This window comes from Haliotis rufescens, unplaced genomic scaffold (genome assembly GCF_023055435.1).
Source record: "Haliotis rufescens isolate VD_foot unplaced genomic scaffold, xgHalRufe1.0.p SCAF_1, whole genome shotgun sequence".
Classification (NCBI taxonomy): Eukaryota; Metazoa; Mollusca; class Gastropoda; order Lepetellida; family Haliotidae; genus Haliotis; species Haliotis rufescens.
Window position 1 is genome coordinate 14,223,138 of NW_025963779.1, and position 18,374 is coordinate 14,241,511.

Here is an 18,374-nt window from a genome sequence, read left to right on the forward strand (position 1 = left end):
TACAATTCACAACCTTTTATTTTTCGAAAGGGTGTATACAGGCGAACTTGAAATAATAATCACTTTGACCACGTGAATACCGGAGAACATCACATATGTACATCAATTATCGAGTCACCATTTAATAGTGACGTTTCTTTGCCAACTTGGATTTGCGGGAACGTTTAAATGACACTTTCAAGTCTGTGCTCAGGACACTGGTACACGGCGCAGGCTTGATGCCAGTGTAAGTCTGACAGACCAACTTGAGGAGGTCAGTCTGAGCAGCCTCCTGCGTCTCATTTGTGTGCTGTCCATTAACGACGATCCACGGGACATAGTCTACCCCCTCCGCCTTGGTGGCCACGCCCATCTGGTGCTCCAGTTCGTTGCCGTCGTCACTCTTCATGCAGCTGGAGATGTCTGTATGGGACACGTTGTTTCGAGCAGCACACTGGTGTAAGAGTGAGTGAGTTGGTTTTTACATTTGCCTACATGAGTGAGTGAGTGAGTTGGGTTTAACACCATTTTGAACACTTACCCACAGGTGTAAGTGATCGGCGAGTGGGGTTATGAGTGAGTAAAGAAATTGGGTTTTAACGTCGGTCATAAATGAGTGAGTGAGTGAGTGGGTATGGTTTTACGCCGCTTTTAGCAATATTCAAGCAATATCACGGCGGGGGACACCAGAAATGGGCTTCACACATTGTACCCATGTCGGGAATCGAACCCGGGTTTTCGGCGTGACGAGCGAACGCTTTAATCACTTAGCTACCCGACCGCCCCCATAAATGAGTGTGTGAGATAGTGAGTTGGGTTTAATGTCTTTTTGAGGTCAGTTAACTGTGGGAGGAAGCCCTGACGTGAGGCTTGGATACCCATGATCACAGACATCGGGTGGACGTACCAAGGATCTTAGACAGAGCAAATCGCGGGTTCGAACCCGTCTAGCGGATCCTGACACAGATATAAAACATGAATATTTAAACGTACTAACTGCTTTCCCCTGTTCATCTCGTTAAATTTAGATCAAAATTCAATTTTGCAGTAACTGGCTGACCCTTCATAGAGTGTGAGTGGGTTAATGTTGGTTAACATCCTTCAGCCATATTCCAGCTATATCACGATGTCCCGTACACAATAATGTCTGGAGCAGACAACCCCGTCATTTGTCCTCGAAGCAACGCGCCTGACCATCCGATCCATTTTGCCACACCTTCAAACAAGCATGGCTGTTTCCTGGGTTCCTCAATTGTCTGACACTATAATCACGAAGTGTGGTTGGTTGGTTGGTTTGTTGTTTAACGCCGCAATATTCCAGCTATATGACGGCGGTCTGTAAATAATCGAGTCTGGACCAGACAATCCAGTGATAGATATCATGAGCATCAATCCACGCATTTGGGATCGATGATATGCATGAACCAAGTCAGCGAGCCTGACCACCCGATCCCGTTAGTCGCCTCTTACGACAAGCATAGTTGTCTTTTACGGCAAGCATGGGTTGCTGAAGATCTGTTCTACCCCGAATCTTCACGGGTCACGAAGTGTGGACCCAGACTGGAAATGAACCCCAGACAAAGGTGTCCAGACCCTTATAACGTACAGAAAAAACAATGTAGAATTCCGGAGGTGAACTACGAATTCGAATTCTACTGCACTGCAACGGAAATGAAACAGCACATGCGAAATCAGTTCCAGATATGAGTGAGTGAGTGAGTTTAGTTTTTCGCTGCTTTTAGCAATACCCCAGCATTATCACGGCAGGGGACACATTGTACCCATGTGGGGAATCGAACCCGGGTCCTCGGCGTGATGAGCAAAAGCCTTAACCACTTGGCTACCCTAATGCTCCGCGTGATATTAGCCACCTGGCCTGTAGACAGATAAATAGGTAGCCCTGAACGTGAACCCTAATTAATAGGTACGATTAGGCGAGGCTTGTAAAGCTTGATTTGTGATGTCCTTGTGGCAGTACTTACTGTACTATGTGGAGAATAAGACCGGAAATCCTATACTTTTCTGCCAGACGGCATTCTGAATTTTTCTGGCACTTTGATATCTTAACCACCTCCGGGCTATCGAGCTGGTTATATTAATTGCTAACGGTAGACTTGCATTGAAATATCAGACGTTTTACGAGAGGTAGACATGCTCACATTAAGGAGCAGAGCTGGCCAGATGGCGTGTTCTGTGGCATGTGTCTCCATACAGTTGATGAAGGGCAGGTAGGCTGTGGAGTTGAAGGACGTGGTCTTCAGGGCGCAGGTCTGGAATCGAGGAATCATGCAACACTTATTTTTATTGATTGTTTACAATGGGACTTAATCTGCTGATGAACCTTATCGCTGGTTATCGTCATATACCTTGTCTATATCATCAGCACCTGCGTCATTCATGATGACAAGGGGTGGGTGGGGTGGGGTTGGGGTTAAAGCCGCTTTTAACAGTATTACAGTTATATCACGGCGTGTCAGCTTAATGTGGGAGGGTAGCCCGAAGTTATGCAGGTCTCAGACGTTTACCACTTTGGTGAAACCCACGAGCACGGATATGGTGCTGACAAATCTAGAAACATAATCGGGGCGAACCGGGATTCGAACCCACAATCATAGGTTTCTGGCGGGCCCAAGGGACGCAATTCTGCACAGCGAATCGCGGCGCCTTAGACGACTGGGCCACCTGTGCCCCCTTATGATGACAATAGAGTTGGCTTTGTTCCACCAACAAGGTACAAACAAACCGCTTGTTCATTTGGCCACTTGTATAATAACTCAAGTGATACAACATGTTATCGAATGCATTCAAACGCTCTTGCGTTTTGCCTTATAAAGTTGCCTGTGACGTCTGAATATTGAATAAATAAAATAACTCCACCTGTGAGAATGTTATGTGTGACCAATCTTGAGATAAGGGACCTTATGGGTGAAAAATCACATTTTGACTTCTCACTATATTTTAAAACTACTGTATCTTAGGAACACGAAAATACAATTCACAAGCTTCAATTCATATTTATTACGGAGATGCATGACACCAAACATTTGGACTCATTTTCAGACTTATAACTGTTTATCTAATAATTGCGTTTTTAGATATAAGGTCTGATAAAGTCAACGTATGCTGAAATGTTTTGAAATAATGCGTTTACAGTTAATAACGGTTATAACGAACCCAAAGGGACCACTAAGTTTAGTTCGTAATAACCGTAGTTCGTTATAAGCATATAAACAGCATATATACACCAAATGGCCGGGACTAAAAAATAAGTTCGATATATCCGTCAGTTCGCTATAAGCGTGTTCGTTATAAACGTAGTTTACTGTATTACATTCCAAAGTTAACGTCCAACGACCCTCTTTATGAAGTCACAATACAATTGTTTCCCAGCACCCAAGAGGTCCTTTTTCTCCTGGTCGGTCACCTAAATGTCATCTATAATTGCTGCCATACAGGATAAAGATGACTGAGCGAATGTTGTTATATGCCGCAGCAAGCATATTTCAAGCTACATCACGTCGGCCTGTAAAATATTCAGATGGACCAGGCAAACAGGTTGTTGATAGCATACACTCGAGATATATCAGCCAGGTCAGACAATGTAATCACTTGGCCCTCATTACTCAGCACTTACGACATGTTATCAGTACTCACGGCCATGAGGTTGCCCTCGCACTCCCCTCTGCCGTGCTGGCATGTGAACTCCCATTTGTCGCCCTCCTTCTTCTCCTGCAAGAGTTATCAGGCAACAGATAAGGAATTGTTTCTTTACACCGCCTGGTTCATACTTCTGTGTGAAGAGGAACATGCCATCACTTAACATCCCAACCCAATGAATGTATTAATGTACGAATGAATGGTTTATGTTTTTAATAATATGACCACGACACATCTGAACGGCAATGGCGGACCAATTCATTTCGGTTGGGTGGTGGTGAGGTTTTAAAGAAGTCAACAGCTCATTGTTTTGTGAGCAAAGCAATAATCTTTGACATTGGGACGTGCAAGGAAAATGCCACTTTCCTCAATTTAAGAAGACAACCTTTCACAGTAAATTATATAATAAATGAACAACAACATCATTAGAAGTTACGCCGTGATTGAGAACAAAAATGAAGGTATTGTGTCCGCAGTTCTTGTATGTCAATATCGTGTGTTTTAATCGACAAGAAGTGGAAGCTGATGCAATACTACTCGGAGGACCTGTTCTAACTGATCCTTGTTATGAGGGAGACCTGGTCGTGCTCTGGCTTGACGGAAAAGGTGAAGGTGATCCTATAAGTGTTCCCCCGATGATAGATCTGGCGAGCTAAGGCAAGACGTTGTATCATCTTGTGTTATCTTGCTGAAACGGGGTCCTGGAATTGTGTGTCAAGAGCGGTAGTACCGCAGGGTAAAGAGATTGGCCTATGTTACGCTGCCAAGTGATGTTTCTTTCCAAAATCGCCAGGAATGCCTCGACTTGGCTGTCTTGAGTTGGCTACAGAGTGCAGCCAAAGTTCCACTGATCTTGGTAATGTGTACGTTCATTACTCACCACATTGTTTTAGTTGTGTTTGGGCGATTCTCAACCATTTTGTAACACTACTCGTTGTTTGGACCCAATTTCAGTTTGGTAACGTTTCCTTTGCTCATCAAAAGTTAGGCTATTTGTGTCCTTCATCTATAATCTTAGCAATTGAAATATACATTAGCCCAGGAGTCTTGAGTACAAACATGGCAAGCTGACCACGCTTGGGTTTGGATACACATGGTGTTGTAAATAATGATCTTTTAAATAATAATCTCAACAATATGTATTATACTACTATTTTCATTGTTCTGTTCTAAAATAACATACATCTGTACGTTAGTTATTATGTTTTAGTGATCAGTGAGATCATTTTTACAGTCTTTCCATAGTTGAATTTGAAATGTGACGTGAAAAAAATCTCAGCTCTCTTTGATAAAGAAAACAAATCTCAGCCCCTAAAAAGAAGCGAAAACCCCATGACTACCATAAAAACCCGGGATCCCCTAAATATCAAATGGTTCACCCCTAACAACGATTGAGTACTGGTGACTGTAGAAGTCGCCGCGGTTGACCTTGTGGTCGCAGCTGATATATTAGAGAGAATGACTGATGTTTTATGCTGCAGTCAGCAATTTCATGCTGTTTCACGGCGGCGTGATGTAAATTGAGAAAGTTAAACAAGTAATCTTTTTCTTTGGTATTTAACGCCACACTCCTGGAATATGCCAGTTTGAAGAAGGCAGTCAGTAAACAATCGAGTCTGGAGGGACAAACCAATTATTGATTTTATAAGCAATGTCCCACGCAATCTACCAAGTCACAGATCCTGACCACCTGATCCATTTAGCCGCCCCCAAAGACAAGAAATGGATGCTGAAGGCCTCTTCTAACCCGAATCCTCACGGGGTAGCTAGTGGAGTACTTACTTCAGCGTTGCCGAATGGTAGGACGGTGATGTTGAGGACGTCGGTACTAAGCTTGGAGAAGGTTGGGAACAGCTGGTCTGTGATGAACTGTTTACAGAAGGGGCACAACGACTCGTAGTACAAGACCAGGTTGACAGGGGGCGCTGCTGTCTCGTGGCTCCAGTCCTGTGCTGAACACTGCTGTGTTACCTGTAGTGAGGGGAATCATTATGAGTAAGGATGTGTGTCATATGGAAGAGGACAGCAGTGAGTGAGTCAGATTCGTTTGAAGCCGCTTTGAACAGTATCTCAGTTATATCACAGCGTATTAGATTGATGTGGGAGGAAAACCAGAGAGTGATGCAGACGGCTACCACTTTGGTGGCAACTACGGGCCAAGGGATTGTGCTGACACAAACATACAAATATAATCATGGTGAATCTGGGATTTCAACCCGCAATCATAGGTTTCTGTCACGCGGAGGGGACGCAACTCTGGTGCCTTAGATGAATTGGAACAGGTTTGCAGTAACCGGGTCATCCTCGAACAAAGTTCGTTGTTATGTCATACACGAAAACGGGTATGCTCTCAATGAGTTACCGATTCTGAACTCACTTCTGAAATGTCAAGTCATCACCAAACTTTTCGTGATTACTAGTCCCCGACATTAACTCACAGCCATTCTCTATATGTGGTCTTACTTGACAGTGATTACTAGTCCCCGACATTAACTCACAGCCGTTCTCTATATGTGGTCTTACTTGACAGTCATCAGCAGTTTTCCTGGAGCTGCACCACAGACGTGACGGCAGACGACACACATCCGCACCGCTGACGGCAACGACGGTGACAACCAAACCCAGTATTCTGTACAACATGATCTACTCTTCTACACGGTGTGGACTGATAGCGCTCTTTATATAGATGTCTGCATTCTGTTACCATATGGTCGCTCCCAAGACAGTGTTACTGCAAGACAGAGAAGCTGCACATCTGGTCCTTATCATTGAGTGAGTGAGTGAGCGAGGGAGTGAGTGTTTCACGCGAGTTGAGCATGTCACTATTTACATTTTGTTTGTTTGGTTTCTGTTATATCATGATGTGTCCGCTTGGAAACAAACCAATCAGGGACTCGATCCTACGACCATAGGTGTCTGGCACGCCTAAGAGACAGATCCTTGAGGTGAAGTGAAATGGGGTTTAACAAAGCGTTCGAGAGTATTTGTGTGCGTTCGTGCGTGCGTGCGTGCGTGCGTGCGTGCGTGCGTGTGTGTGTGTGGCTGCTTGTACTAATCAGGGTCCATGTCAGTGTCCTAGCCCACTGACATACCATTTATACTCCGAGCCGATCAGTCCCCTTCACGTCTTTTACCATCTTTAGGTATGACGCATTCTGGGGATTAAGCCACAGACCTTCCGCTCTCGGGGCAAACGTTCTACTCTTTACACTACGAAGGCGGTCTAATCACTGAGAGTTCAGCCGTTAAGGAGATATACATATCAACTGATTCTTTGTCTTGGAATACAGAGACACCACTATGTTTTATTGAATTTAGAAACACAAATCCAATGACAAAGCAATTTAGGATAACCTTAGGTAAGGATGTTATTGTACATATAATATCTAATTTAGATGCTTAATTGACTCTCTTGGCGTCAGAGGGCGCTATTGACGACAGCAGCCGACAACTTTGCAGCAGCAAACATTTCACACACCTCCCACCCTCCATTATATTTCCTTCGTTTTCTCCTAGCGGCGTGCAGCTGTAATCAAAGGATTGTGTGCCCCGCTAGGTGGCGTTGTTTTGGGTATATAAAGGGTAGGTGAATTTGAATTCTTCTCTCTCGCCTCATGTGCAAACACGGTCAGTTGTACTTGTTTCAAAGATACAGACGCTTAACTCGACGCCATTTTGTAACAGCTTGATTCACATAAAGAGCATACTGAATTGTCACTCAATTCAAAAATTGGTGCTTTGAGAGAAGAGTTCGATCAAACTTCTTTGGATTTGAAGAAATTAAAAGCTGAAAAGTACGATATATGGCCCTGTGAGGGAGACAACATTCAGTTCAATTTCAATGAAGAGACAGTTGATAGTTTACACAGAATTCTGGTAGCCATGCAGAGCGAACATTCGGAAGACGTAGAGTCATTAGTGACGCCAGAGTAGGACAGGGATCATCGACGAAACAAGTCAATCAAAATAGCCGATTCGTCTGAATGAGGCTGGGGAACTGTACGAAGTTCTGTTTCTAACAGTTTAGCCGATTACTCAGACAATGACAAAGGCATTGCCAGTGCAGAAAATAAGGCTGTTCGCAAGCTACGTCAGAAGCGTTGCACGTCAGGCTCCTAACGCAACCAGTAGGTCAACTCGCCGGTCTGCGACGATAACCGGACCCGTCCAGTTTGCTGTTTAACTGCTTCGCCTGTGCAGTCTGTTCAGCCTATCACAGGTCAGCTTTTTCGTGCGAAAGGACAAAGGTCAGGAGCATGTTTCACATGTGGCTAATTCACACGTTTTAAGGGAATGTCCATATGTCAACACCGCAGCACCTCAAGGAATCCCAGCAAGTGGAATTGGGGTCTCAAATCAACCCGGCCAGTAGGTCATCATTTCAACTTCGTATTTTTTTGCCTGGGTCTGTTTGTTTTGTATTTCGACCTTTATTAGGAACATTTAATACTTTATTCGTAACATATGACTATATTTTGCGTAGTTTTGTATTTTTTGACCGAAAGGCCGTCCATACAAAAAGACTGGATCATTTGCAAAGAAGCGGAGGAAGCAACTGTAAAGAAACTGTCACAAAACAGTCAAATGTATTTCTTCAGACCAAAAATACGGGAATGCGATTATAAATGATGACACTTTCATGTGGAAATATGTAGGTAGCGGTGCTGAAGTATTTTTTAATTATGGCTCTGTTTTCCAGTAGAGTATTTTATGAATATTTTCATTCAACACCAACTGACCACATTGTCCAGTAGAAACAGTTACGTTTGGCCTTAAGTGTATCCCTGTACTGCCATGTCGGTATAATTTGAACAAATCAAAACCCAAGAAACTGAAAGGGTTAACAAAACCAAATTGATCAATTTACAAAATATACCAACAGTAAATTAAAAGAATCAGTCCAGGTCTTTAACTAATACCTCTCTTTTTAAGTGGCCACTGGTTGTATCGGCTGGTGTCACTTGAGAGTGGTGGCCAGCACGCTCGTGCGTGGTTCTTGGTGTTAAATGTAAGGGCTTTTGACGCCTTCGACAAGTACACAATCGTGTTACATGTAGATTATTTCAGAATCTATTTATGTCAGGGTGATATGTGTTTTCAAGATGTCGCAGAGTTGGATACCAATATTTATTCCTGTATTCATTATGAATGGATTTTACTTTAAACAATAAATTTCAGTTTTAACTGAATGAACACAAAATCGCAGGAAATTTTAAGATATAGAATTTCGACATAGATACACTCAGGATACAATAAAAATGATCAGTTTAGTAAAAAATGGAATTCGTTCTAGAGGTTTGATCTTATTTGTTTTGCATGATTGGCCAATACATAATATACATATTAAGAAAGTAAAACTTATACAAAGGTGTAAAATGCCAACTTGGACGCATATACCTCCGTCATGTGGTCAAGCAGTTGATGATGCAGGTCTCCTAGTTCATGATGAAAATGGCGAGTCAACAAAAATGTTTATGTAATCAGGTGATGGCAATCTACGACAAATTAAACTTTCTACAATTCACACTTTTTATTTTGTGAAACGGTGTATACAGGTCCATCGCAATCATGAGCGAACTGGAAATAATAATCACTTTGACCATGTGAATACCGGAGAACATCACATATGTACATCAATTATCGAGTCACCATTTAATAGTGACGTTTCTTTGCAAACTTGGATTTGCGGGAACGTTTAAATGACACTTTCAAGTCTGTGCTCAGGACACTGGTACACGGCGCAGGCGGAATGCGAGAGTAACTCTGACAGACCAACTGGAAGAGGTCATTCTGAGCAGCCTCCTGCGTTACATCGTTGTGATGTCCATTAACGACGATCCACGGGACATAGTCTACCCCCTCCGCCTTGGTGGCCACGCCCATCTGGTGCTCCAGTTCGTTGCCTTCGTGACTCTTCATGCAGCTGGAGATCTCTGTATGGGACACGTTGTTTCGAGCAGCACACTGGTGTAAGAGTGAATGAGTTGGATTTTACATTTTTCTTCATGAGTGAGTGGGTGAGATAATGAGTGAGTGAGTGAGTTGGTTTTTACATTTGTCTACATAAGTGAATGGGTGAGATAATGAGTGAGTGAGTGAATGAGTGAGTTGGGTTTAACGTTGGTTGGACACATGCCCACACGTGAGAGCGAGACATTGGGTGAGTGAGTGAGTGAGTGAGTGAGTTGGGTTTAACGTTGGTTGAACAACATGGGGGGTGGGGTGGTGGTGGTGGTGGTGGGGTGGTTATGAGTGAGTAAAGAAATTGGGTTTTAACGTCGGTCACGAGTTAGTAAGATAGTAAGTTGGGTTTAATGTCTTTTTGAGGTCATTGAGGAAGCCCTGACGTGAGGCTTGGATACCAATGATCACCTGGCACAGGTGGCTGTTTCCTGGGTTCCTCAGTTGTCTGACACTATAATCACGAAGTGTGGTTGGTTGGTTTGTTGTTTAACGCCGCAATATTCCAGCTATATGACGGCGGTCTGTAAATAATCGAGTCTGGACCAGACAATCCAGTGATAGATATCATGAGCATCAATCCACGCATTTGGGATCGATGACATGCATGAACCAAGTCAGCGAGCCTGACCACCCGATCCCGTTAGTCGCCTCTTACCACAAGCATAGTTGCCTTTTACGGCAAGCATGGGTTGCTGAAGATCTGTTCTACACCGGATCTTCACGGGTCACTAAGTGTGGACCCAGACTGGAAATGAACCCCAGACAAAGGTGTCCAGACCCTTATAACGTACAGAAAAATAATGTAGAATTCCGGAGGTGAACTACGAATTCCTATTCTACTGTACTGCAACGGAAATGAAACAGCACATGCGAAATCAGTTCCAGATATTAGTGAGAGAGTGAGTTTGGTTTTACGCCACTTTTAGCAATATCCAAGCATTATCACGGCGGGGGACACCAGAAATGGGATTCACACATTGTACCCATGTGGGGAATCGAACCCGTGACGAGCAAACGCCTAAACCACTTGGCTACCCTACCGCCCCGTCAGATATTAACCACCTGGCCTGTAGACAGATAAATAAGTACCTCCGAACGTGAACCCTAATTAATAGGTACGATTAGGCGAGGCTTGTAATGCTAGATTTGTGTTTTTGCTTGTAGCAATACTAACTTATTGTACTGTGTGCAGAATAAGACCGGAAATCCTATACTTTTCTGCCAGACGGCATTCTGAATTTTTTTGGCGCTTTGATATGTTAACCACCTTCGGGCTATCGAGCTGGTCATATTAATTGCTAACGCTAGATTTGCATTGAAATATCAGACGTTTTACGAGAGGTAGACATGCTCACATTAAGGAGCAGCGCTGGCCAGCTGGTGTTTTCTGTGGCATGTGTCTCCATACAGTTGATGAAGGGCAGGTAGGCTGTGGAGTTGAAGGACGTGGTCTTCAGGGCGCATGTCTGGAATCGAGGAATCATGCAACACTTATTTTTATTGATTGTTTACAATGGGACTTAATCTGCAAATGAACCTTATCGCTGGTTTTCGTCATATACCCTGTCTACATCATCAGCACCTGCGTCATTTATGAAGACAAGGGGTGGGTGGGGTGGGGTCGGGGTTAAAGCCGCTTTTAACAGTATTACAGTTATATCACGGCGTGTCAGCTTAATGTGAGAGGGTAGCCCGAAGTGATGCAGGTATCAGACGTTTACCACTTCGGTGAAACCCACGAGCACGGATATGGTGCTGACAAACCTAGAAACATAATCGGGGCGAACCGGGATTCGAACCCACAATCATAGGTTTCTTGCGTGCCCAAGGGACGCAACTCTGCACAACGAATCGCGGCGCCTTAGACGACTGGGCCACCTGTGCCCCCTTATGATGACAATAGAGATGGCTTTGTTCCACCAACAAGGTACAAACAAACCGCTTGTTCATTTGGCCACTTTTATAATAACTCAAGTGATACAACATGTTATCGAATGCATTCAAACAACGCTCTTGCTTTTTGCATTATATAGTTGCCTGTGACGTCTGTATATTGACTTAATAAAATATTAAACTCCACCTGTATGAATATTATGTGTGACCAATCTTGAGATGAGGGACCTTATGGGTGTAAAATTCCATTTTGACTTCTCACTATATTTAAAAACTACAGTATCTTAGGAACACGAAAATACAATTCACAAGCCTCAATTCAAATTTATTACGGAGATGCATGACATCAAACATTTGGACTCATTTTCAGACTTATAACTGTTTATCTAATAATTGCGTTTTTTAGATATAATGTCTGATAAAGTCAACGTAGCCATGTATGCTGAAATGTTTTGAAATAATGCATTTACAGTAAACTACGGTTATAACGAACCCAAAGGGACCACTAAGTTTAGTTCGTAATAACCGTAGTTCGTTATAAGCTTGGATGAGATCCAGCGATATCTACACTGTAGATATCGCTGCAATGAAATTACATCACAATGCATTGCAGACCATTGTGACGTCACTGGTTACCATGACGTCACAATCAAATGACATCACTAATGGCTCTGCTACTGAAGCTGTTTGCAGTACTTTTTACACTGAAGACACTGCTAATTACTGTCTACAAATTGAAAAAGTTGAAAGAATGATGTTGGATGATAAATAAAATCTCACCCTCGTGTCTTTTGATATCAAATATATCAACACTCGTTGATAAAATTGGCAAACATCCTCGGCAAGCCTCGGAATTTTTCCACTTTTATCAGCTCGTGTTGATATATTTGATATCAAAAGACACTCGGGTGAGATTCTCTATATATCAGCCAGGTCAGACAATGTAATCACTTGGCCCTCATTACTCAGCACTTACGACATGTTATCAGTACTCACGGCCATGAGGTTGCCCTCGCACTCCCCTCTGCCGTGCTGGCATGTGAACAACCATTTGTCGCCCTCCTGATATTCCTGCAAGAGTTATCAGGCAACAGATAAGGAATTGTTTCTTTACACCGCCTGGTTCATACTTCTGTGTGAAGAGGAACATGCCATCACTTAACATCCCAACCCAATGAATGTATTAATGTATGAATGAATGGTTTATGTTTTTAATAATATGACCATGAGGCATCTGAACGGCAATGGTTTTAACTTTAATGGTGGCGGACCAATTCATTTCGGTGGGGTGGTGGTGAGGTTTTAAAGAAGTCAACAGCTCATTGTTTTGTGAGCAAAGCAATAATCTTTGATACTGGGACGTGAGCATGAGGGACAGAATGCCTGTAACATTTATTTATAAATATTCATTTCAAATCTTCCATTTAAAGATGCCATATCGTGAAAGTCAGTGTGTTGTACCCTTGGACAAGGTTATTGAGTCCACTCGCGCTATGATCGGACTGAAACAGTTGTTAACTGTAATGTGAAATGCGCCTTTAGAATTTGAAAAAGACCCATATATATAATATGATATATATGACATAATATATATAATTTATGACAATTACCCTAAACTGACCAGCAAACGTCACCAACCAACATTGTTTGATCCCGAAAGAGAACAGGACGAATGTCAAGAAAGATACTTGCTTTGTCAAAAGACATAGAGGATATTGAAATAAGTGAAATAACTCCTTTTACCCCGTCACGAGATGAGGGAAACAAGATATTTCACTCAACACGGGGAATATCCTATTCATTATATACTTTAACACACAGGGACGGTTCACCACCGCTTGTATTTGCGACTTAAAAAAACTTAAAATATATTGGACAAAAGTAATAAAAACATTCAGGGTCCTGAAAGGTTTTTATCATACATTTAGATATGATTATATACAAAATCTACTTCAACAAAAAATATTTTTGAAATCTAAGAGACCGCTGTTGGAAGCAAAAGAAAACACTCTGGTCAAGTAACAAACATGGCGCTTTGCGAACATTAGCGATTGGCGTGTTATATGAGAAATTTACAGTTTATTACGAAACAGTTTCAAGAGAATAACAACAAGAGGCAATATTAACTCCATAAATGACAATTTGGTATTTTATGCCTTGTCAATATGGGACTTACGTACAAAGAAAGTAAACAGTTTGTGTACGTACAAGACACTTATGATAAAGGGAGACAATTTGAGGGGAGAAAATATTTGTATGACAATAGTTCCCTCAAAGTGTTATGTTCACTGTAGTGAAATATCAAGTGTTATGAATGCAATGAAAATACCACTTTCCTCAATTTAAGAAGACAATCTTTCACAGTAAAGTATATAATAAATGAATAACACCATCATTAGAAGTTACGCCGTGATTGAGAACAAAACTGAAGGTATTGTGTCCACAGTTCTTGTGTGTCAATATCGTGTGTGCCCACCAGGGGTATTAATCAACAAGAAGTGGAAGCTGATGCAGTACTTCACGGAGGGCCTGCGCTATCTGATCCTTGTTATGAAGGAGACCTGGTCGTGCTCTGACTTGACGGAAAAGGTGAAGGTCATCCTATAGGTGTTCCCCCGATGATAGATCTGGCGAGCCAGGGCAAGCCGCTGTATCATCTTGTGTTATCTTGCTGAAACGGGGTCCTGGGATTCTGCGTCAAGAGCGGTAGTACCGCAGGGTAAAGAGATTGGCCTATGTTACGCTGCCAAGTGATGTTTCTTTCCAAGATCGCCAGGAATGCCTCGACTTGGCTACAGATGCTGTCTTGACTTGGCTACAGATACCGTCTTGACTTGGCTACAGATATCGACTTGACTTGGCTACAGATACCGTCTTGACTTGGCTACAGATTGACTTGGCTACAGATACCGTCTTGACTTGGCTACAGATACAGTCTTGACTTGGCTACATATACCGTCTTGACTTGGCTACAGATTGACTTGGCTACAGATACCGTCTTGACTTGGCTACAGATACCGTCTTGACTTGGCTACAGATGCCGTCTTGACTTGGCTACAGATGCTGTCTTGACTTGGCTACAGATGCTGTCTTGACTTGGCTACAGATACCGTCTTGAGTTGGCTACATATACCGTCTTGAGTTGGCTACAGATACCGTCTTGACTTGGCTACAGATACCGTCTTGACTTGGCTACATATACCGTCTTGACTTGGCTACAGATATCGTCTTGACTTGGCTACAGATACCGTCTTGACTTGGCTATAGCTACCGTCTTGACTTGGCTACAGATACCATCTTGACTTGGCTACAGATACCGTCTTGACTTGGCTACAGATACCGTCTTGACTTGGCTACAGATACCATCTTGACTTGGCTATAGCTACCGTCTTGACTTGGCTATAGATACCGTCTTGACTTGGCTACAGATACCGTCTTGACTTGGCTACAGATACCGTCTTGATTTGGCTACAAATACCGTCTTGACTTGGCTACAGATACCGTCTTGACTTGGCTATAGATACCGTCTTGACTTGGCTACAGATACCGTCTTGACTTGGCTACAGATACCGTCTTGACTTGGCTACAGATACCGTCTTGACTTGGCTACAGATACCGTCTTGACTTGGCTACAGATACCATCTTTACTTGGCTACAAATACCGTCTTGACTTGGCTACAGATACCGCCTTGACCTGGCTACAGATACCGTCTTGACTTGGCTACAGATACCGTCTTGACTTGGCTACAGATACCGTCTTGACTTGGCTACAGATACCGTCTTGACTTGTCTACAGAGTGCAGCCAAAGTTCCACTGATCTTGATACTGGTATGTTCATTACTCACCACATTGTTTTAGTTGTGTTTGGGCGATTCTCAACCATTTTGTAGCACTACTCGGTGTTTGGACCCAATTTCAGTTTGGTAACGTTTCCTCATCAAAAGTTAGGCTATTTGTGTCCATCATCTTTAATCTTAGCAATTGAAATATACATTAGCTCAGGAGTCGTGAGTACAAACATGACAAGCTGACCACGCTTGGGTTTGGAAACACATGGTGTTGTAAATAATGATCTTTTATTGTCTAAACAATATCTATTATACAACTATTTTCATTGTTCTGTTCTAAAATAACATACATATGTACGTTAGTTATTATGTTTAAGTGATCATTGAGATCATTTTAATAGTTTTTCCATAGTTGCATTTGACGTGAAAAAAATCTCAGCTCTCTTTTAAATAGAAAACAAATCTCAGACCCTAAAAAGAGTGAGTGAGTGAGTGAGTGAGTTCGGTTTAACGCCGCTATTAATAGTATTCCAGTTACATCACGGCGTGTCAGCTTTATGTGGGAGGAAAGCCCGAAGTGATGCAGGTCTCAGACGATTACCACTTCGGTGAAACCCACGAGCACGGATATGGTGCTGACAAATCTAGAAACATAATCGGGGCGAACCGGGATTAGAACCCACAATCATAGGTTTCTGGCGTGCCCAAGGGACGCAACTCTGCACAGCAAATCGCGGCGCCTTACACGACTGGGCCACCCGTTCCCCTGAATATCAAGTGGTTCGCCTCAAACAACGATTGAGTTCTGGTGACTGCAGAAGTCACCGCGGTTGACCTTGTGGCCGCAGCTGATATATTAGAGAGAATTTCATGCTGGGTCACGGCGGCGTGATGTAAATTGAGATAGTTAAACATCTAATCTGCAACACGAGCAACTAACAAGCCGTAAAATAACTACACTATATTGGTAGTTTTGTTTCTTTTTTCTTTGGTATTTAACGCCACACTCCTGCAATATGCCAGTTTTAAGAAGGCAGTCATTAAACAATCGAGTCTGGAGGGACAAACAAATTTTATAAGCAATGTCCCACGCAATCTACCAAGTCACAGATCCTGACCACCTGATCCATTTAGTCGCCCCCAAAGACAAGAAATGGTTGCTGAAGGCCTCTTCTAACCCGAATCCTCACGGGGTAGCTATTTGTTATGGTGGAGTACTTACTTCAGCGTTGCCGAAAGGTAGGACGGTGATGTTGAGGACGTCGGTACCAAGCTTGGAGAAGGTTGGGAACAGCTGTTCTGTGATGAACCGCTGACAGAAGGGGGACAACGACTCGTAGTACAAGACCAGGTGGACAGGGGGCGCTGCTGTCTCGTGGCTCCAGTCCTGTGCTGAACACTGCTGTGTTACCTGTGGTGAAGGGGGGGTCATTATGAGCAAGGATGTGTGTCATATGGAAGAGGACAGTAGTGAGTGAGTCAGATGCGTTTAAAGCCGCTTTGAACAGTATGTGAGTTATATCACAGCGTATTAGATTGATGTGGGAGGAAAACCAGAAAGTGGTGCAGACGGCTACCACTTTGGTGGCAACTACGGGCCAAGGGATTGTGCTGACACAAACATACAAATATAATCATGGTGAATCTGGGATTTCAACCCGCAATCATAGGTTTCTGTCACGCGGAGGGGACGCAACTCTGGTGCCTTAGATGAATTGGAACAGGTTTGCAGTAACCGGGTCATCCTCGAACAAAGTTCGTTGTTATGTCATACACGAAAACGGGTTTGCTCTCAATGAGTTACTGATTTTGAACTCGCTTCTGAAATGTCAAGTCATCACCCAACCTTTCGTAATTACTAGTCCCCGACATTAACACACAGCCATTCTCTATATGTGGTCTTACTTGACAGTCATCAGCAGTTTTCCTGGAGCTGCACCACAGACGTGACGGCAGACGACACACATCCGCACCGCCGACGGCAACGACAGTGACAACCAAACCCAGTATTCTGTACAACATGATCTAATCTTCTACACGGAGTTGACTGATAGCTCTTTATATAGATGTCTGCATTCTGTGACCATATGGTCGCTCCCAAGACAGTGTTGCTGCAAGACAGAGAAGCTGCACATCTGGTCCTTATCATTGAGTGAGTGAGCGAGGGAGTGAATGTTTCACGCGAGTTGAGCATGTCACTATTTAAATTTTGTTTGTTTTGTTCCTGTTATATTACGGCGTGTCCGCTTGGAAACAAACCAATCAGGGACTCGATCCTACGACCATAGGTTTCTGGCACGCCTAAGAGACAGATCCTTGAGGTGAAGTGAAATGGGGCTTAACAAAGCGTTCGAGAGTATGTGTGTGTGTGTGTGTGTGTGTGTGTGTGTGTGTGTGTGTGTGTGTGTGTGTGTGTGTGTGTGTGTGTGTGCTTGTACTAATCAGGGCATATCATACTCCGAGGCGATCAGTCCTTGTTTTATCCCCTTGACTTCTTTTACCATCTTTAGGTATGACGCGTTCTGGGGATTAAGCCACATTCCGCTCTCGGGGCAAACGTTCTACTCTTTACACTACGAATCACTGAGAGTGCAGCCGTTAATGAGATGTACATTTCAACTGATTCTTTTGTTTTCGAAAACATGTTTCATTGAACTTAGAAACACAAATCCAATGACAAAGCAATTTAGGATAACCTTAGGTAGGGATGTTATTGTACATATAATATCTAATTTAGATGCTTAATTGTCTCTCTTGGCGTTAGAGAGCGCTTTTGACCGCAGCAGCCGACAACTTTGCAGCACCAACCATTTCACACACCTCCCACCCTCCATTATATTTCTTTCGTTTTCTCCTGGCGGCGTGCAGCTGTAATCAAAGGATTGTGTGCCTCGCTAGGTGGCGTTGTTTTGGGTATATAAAGGGTAGGTGAATTTGAATTCTTCTCTCTCGCCTCATGGGCAAACACCGTCATTTGTACTTGTTGGATACAGACGTTTAAGACGACGCCATTTTGAAACAGCTTGATTCACATAAAGAGCATATTGAATTGTCACTCAATTCAAAAATTGGTGCTTTGAGAGAAGAGTTCG

General features: G+C 43.1%; 2 protein-coding genes across 3 annotated transcripts; both read right to left on the reverse strand.

The window, feature by feature from the left end:
- Positions 1-6,310, reverse strand: LOC124148649 (gamma-interferon-inducible lysosomal thiol reductase-like). The gene is made up of 5 exons (XM_046519876.2): positions 6,160-6,310; positions 5,419-5,607; positions 3,634-3,708; positions 2,139-2,249; positions 1-433 (listed from the first exon to the last, which is right to left on the reverse strand). Exons 1-5 carry the CDS (start codon positions 6,274-6,276, stop codon positions 122-124), a joined length of 804 nt encoding a protein of 267 aa, XP_046375832.2. The 5' UTR covers positions 6,277-6,310; the 3' UTR covers positions 1-121.
- Positions 1-17,336, reverse strand: LOC124148642 (gamma-interferon-inducible lysosomal thiol reductase-like). Of its 2 annotated transcripts, XM_046519861.1 has the most exons (6): positions 17,188-17,336; positions 16,505-16,693; positions 12,490-12,564; positions 10,956-11,066; positions 9,240-9,600; positions 1-72 (listed from the first exon to the last, which is right to left on the reverse strand). In XM_046519861.1, exons 1-5 carry the CDS (start codon positions 17,302-17,304, stop codon positions 9,289-9,291), a joined length of 804 nt encoding a protein of 267 aa, XP_046375817.1. In that variant the 5' UTR covers positions 17,305-17,336; the 3' UTR covers positions 1-72; positions 9,240-9,288. The 2 variants fall into 2 exon arrangements, with proteins under 2 accessions (XP_046375817.1, XP_046375807.1); XM_046519851.2 differs by lacking the exon at positions 1-72 and having other exon boundaries at positions 9,148-9,600.
- Between the last annotated feature and the right edge of the window lie 1,038 nt (positions 17,337-18,374).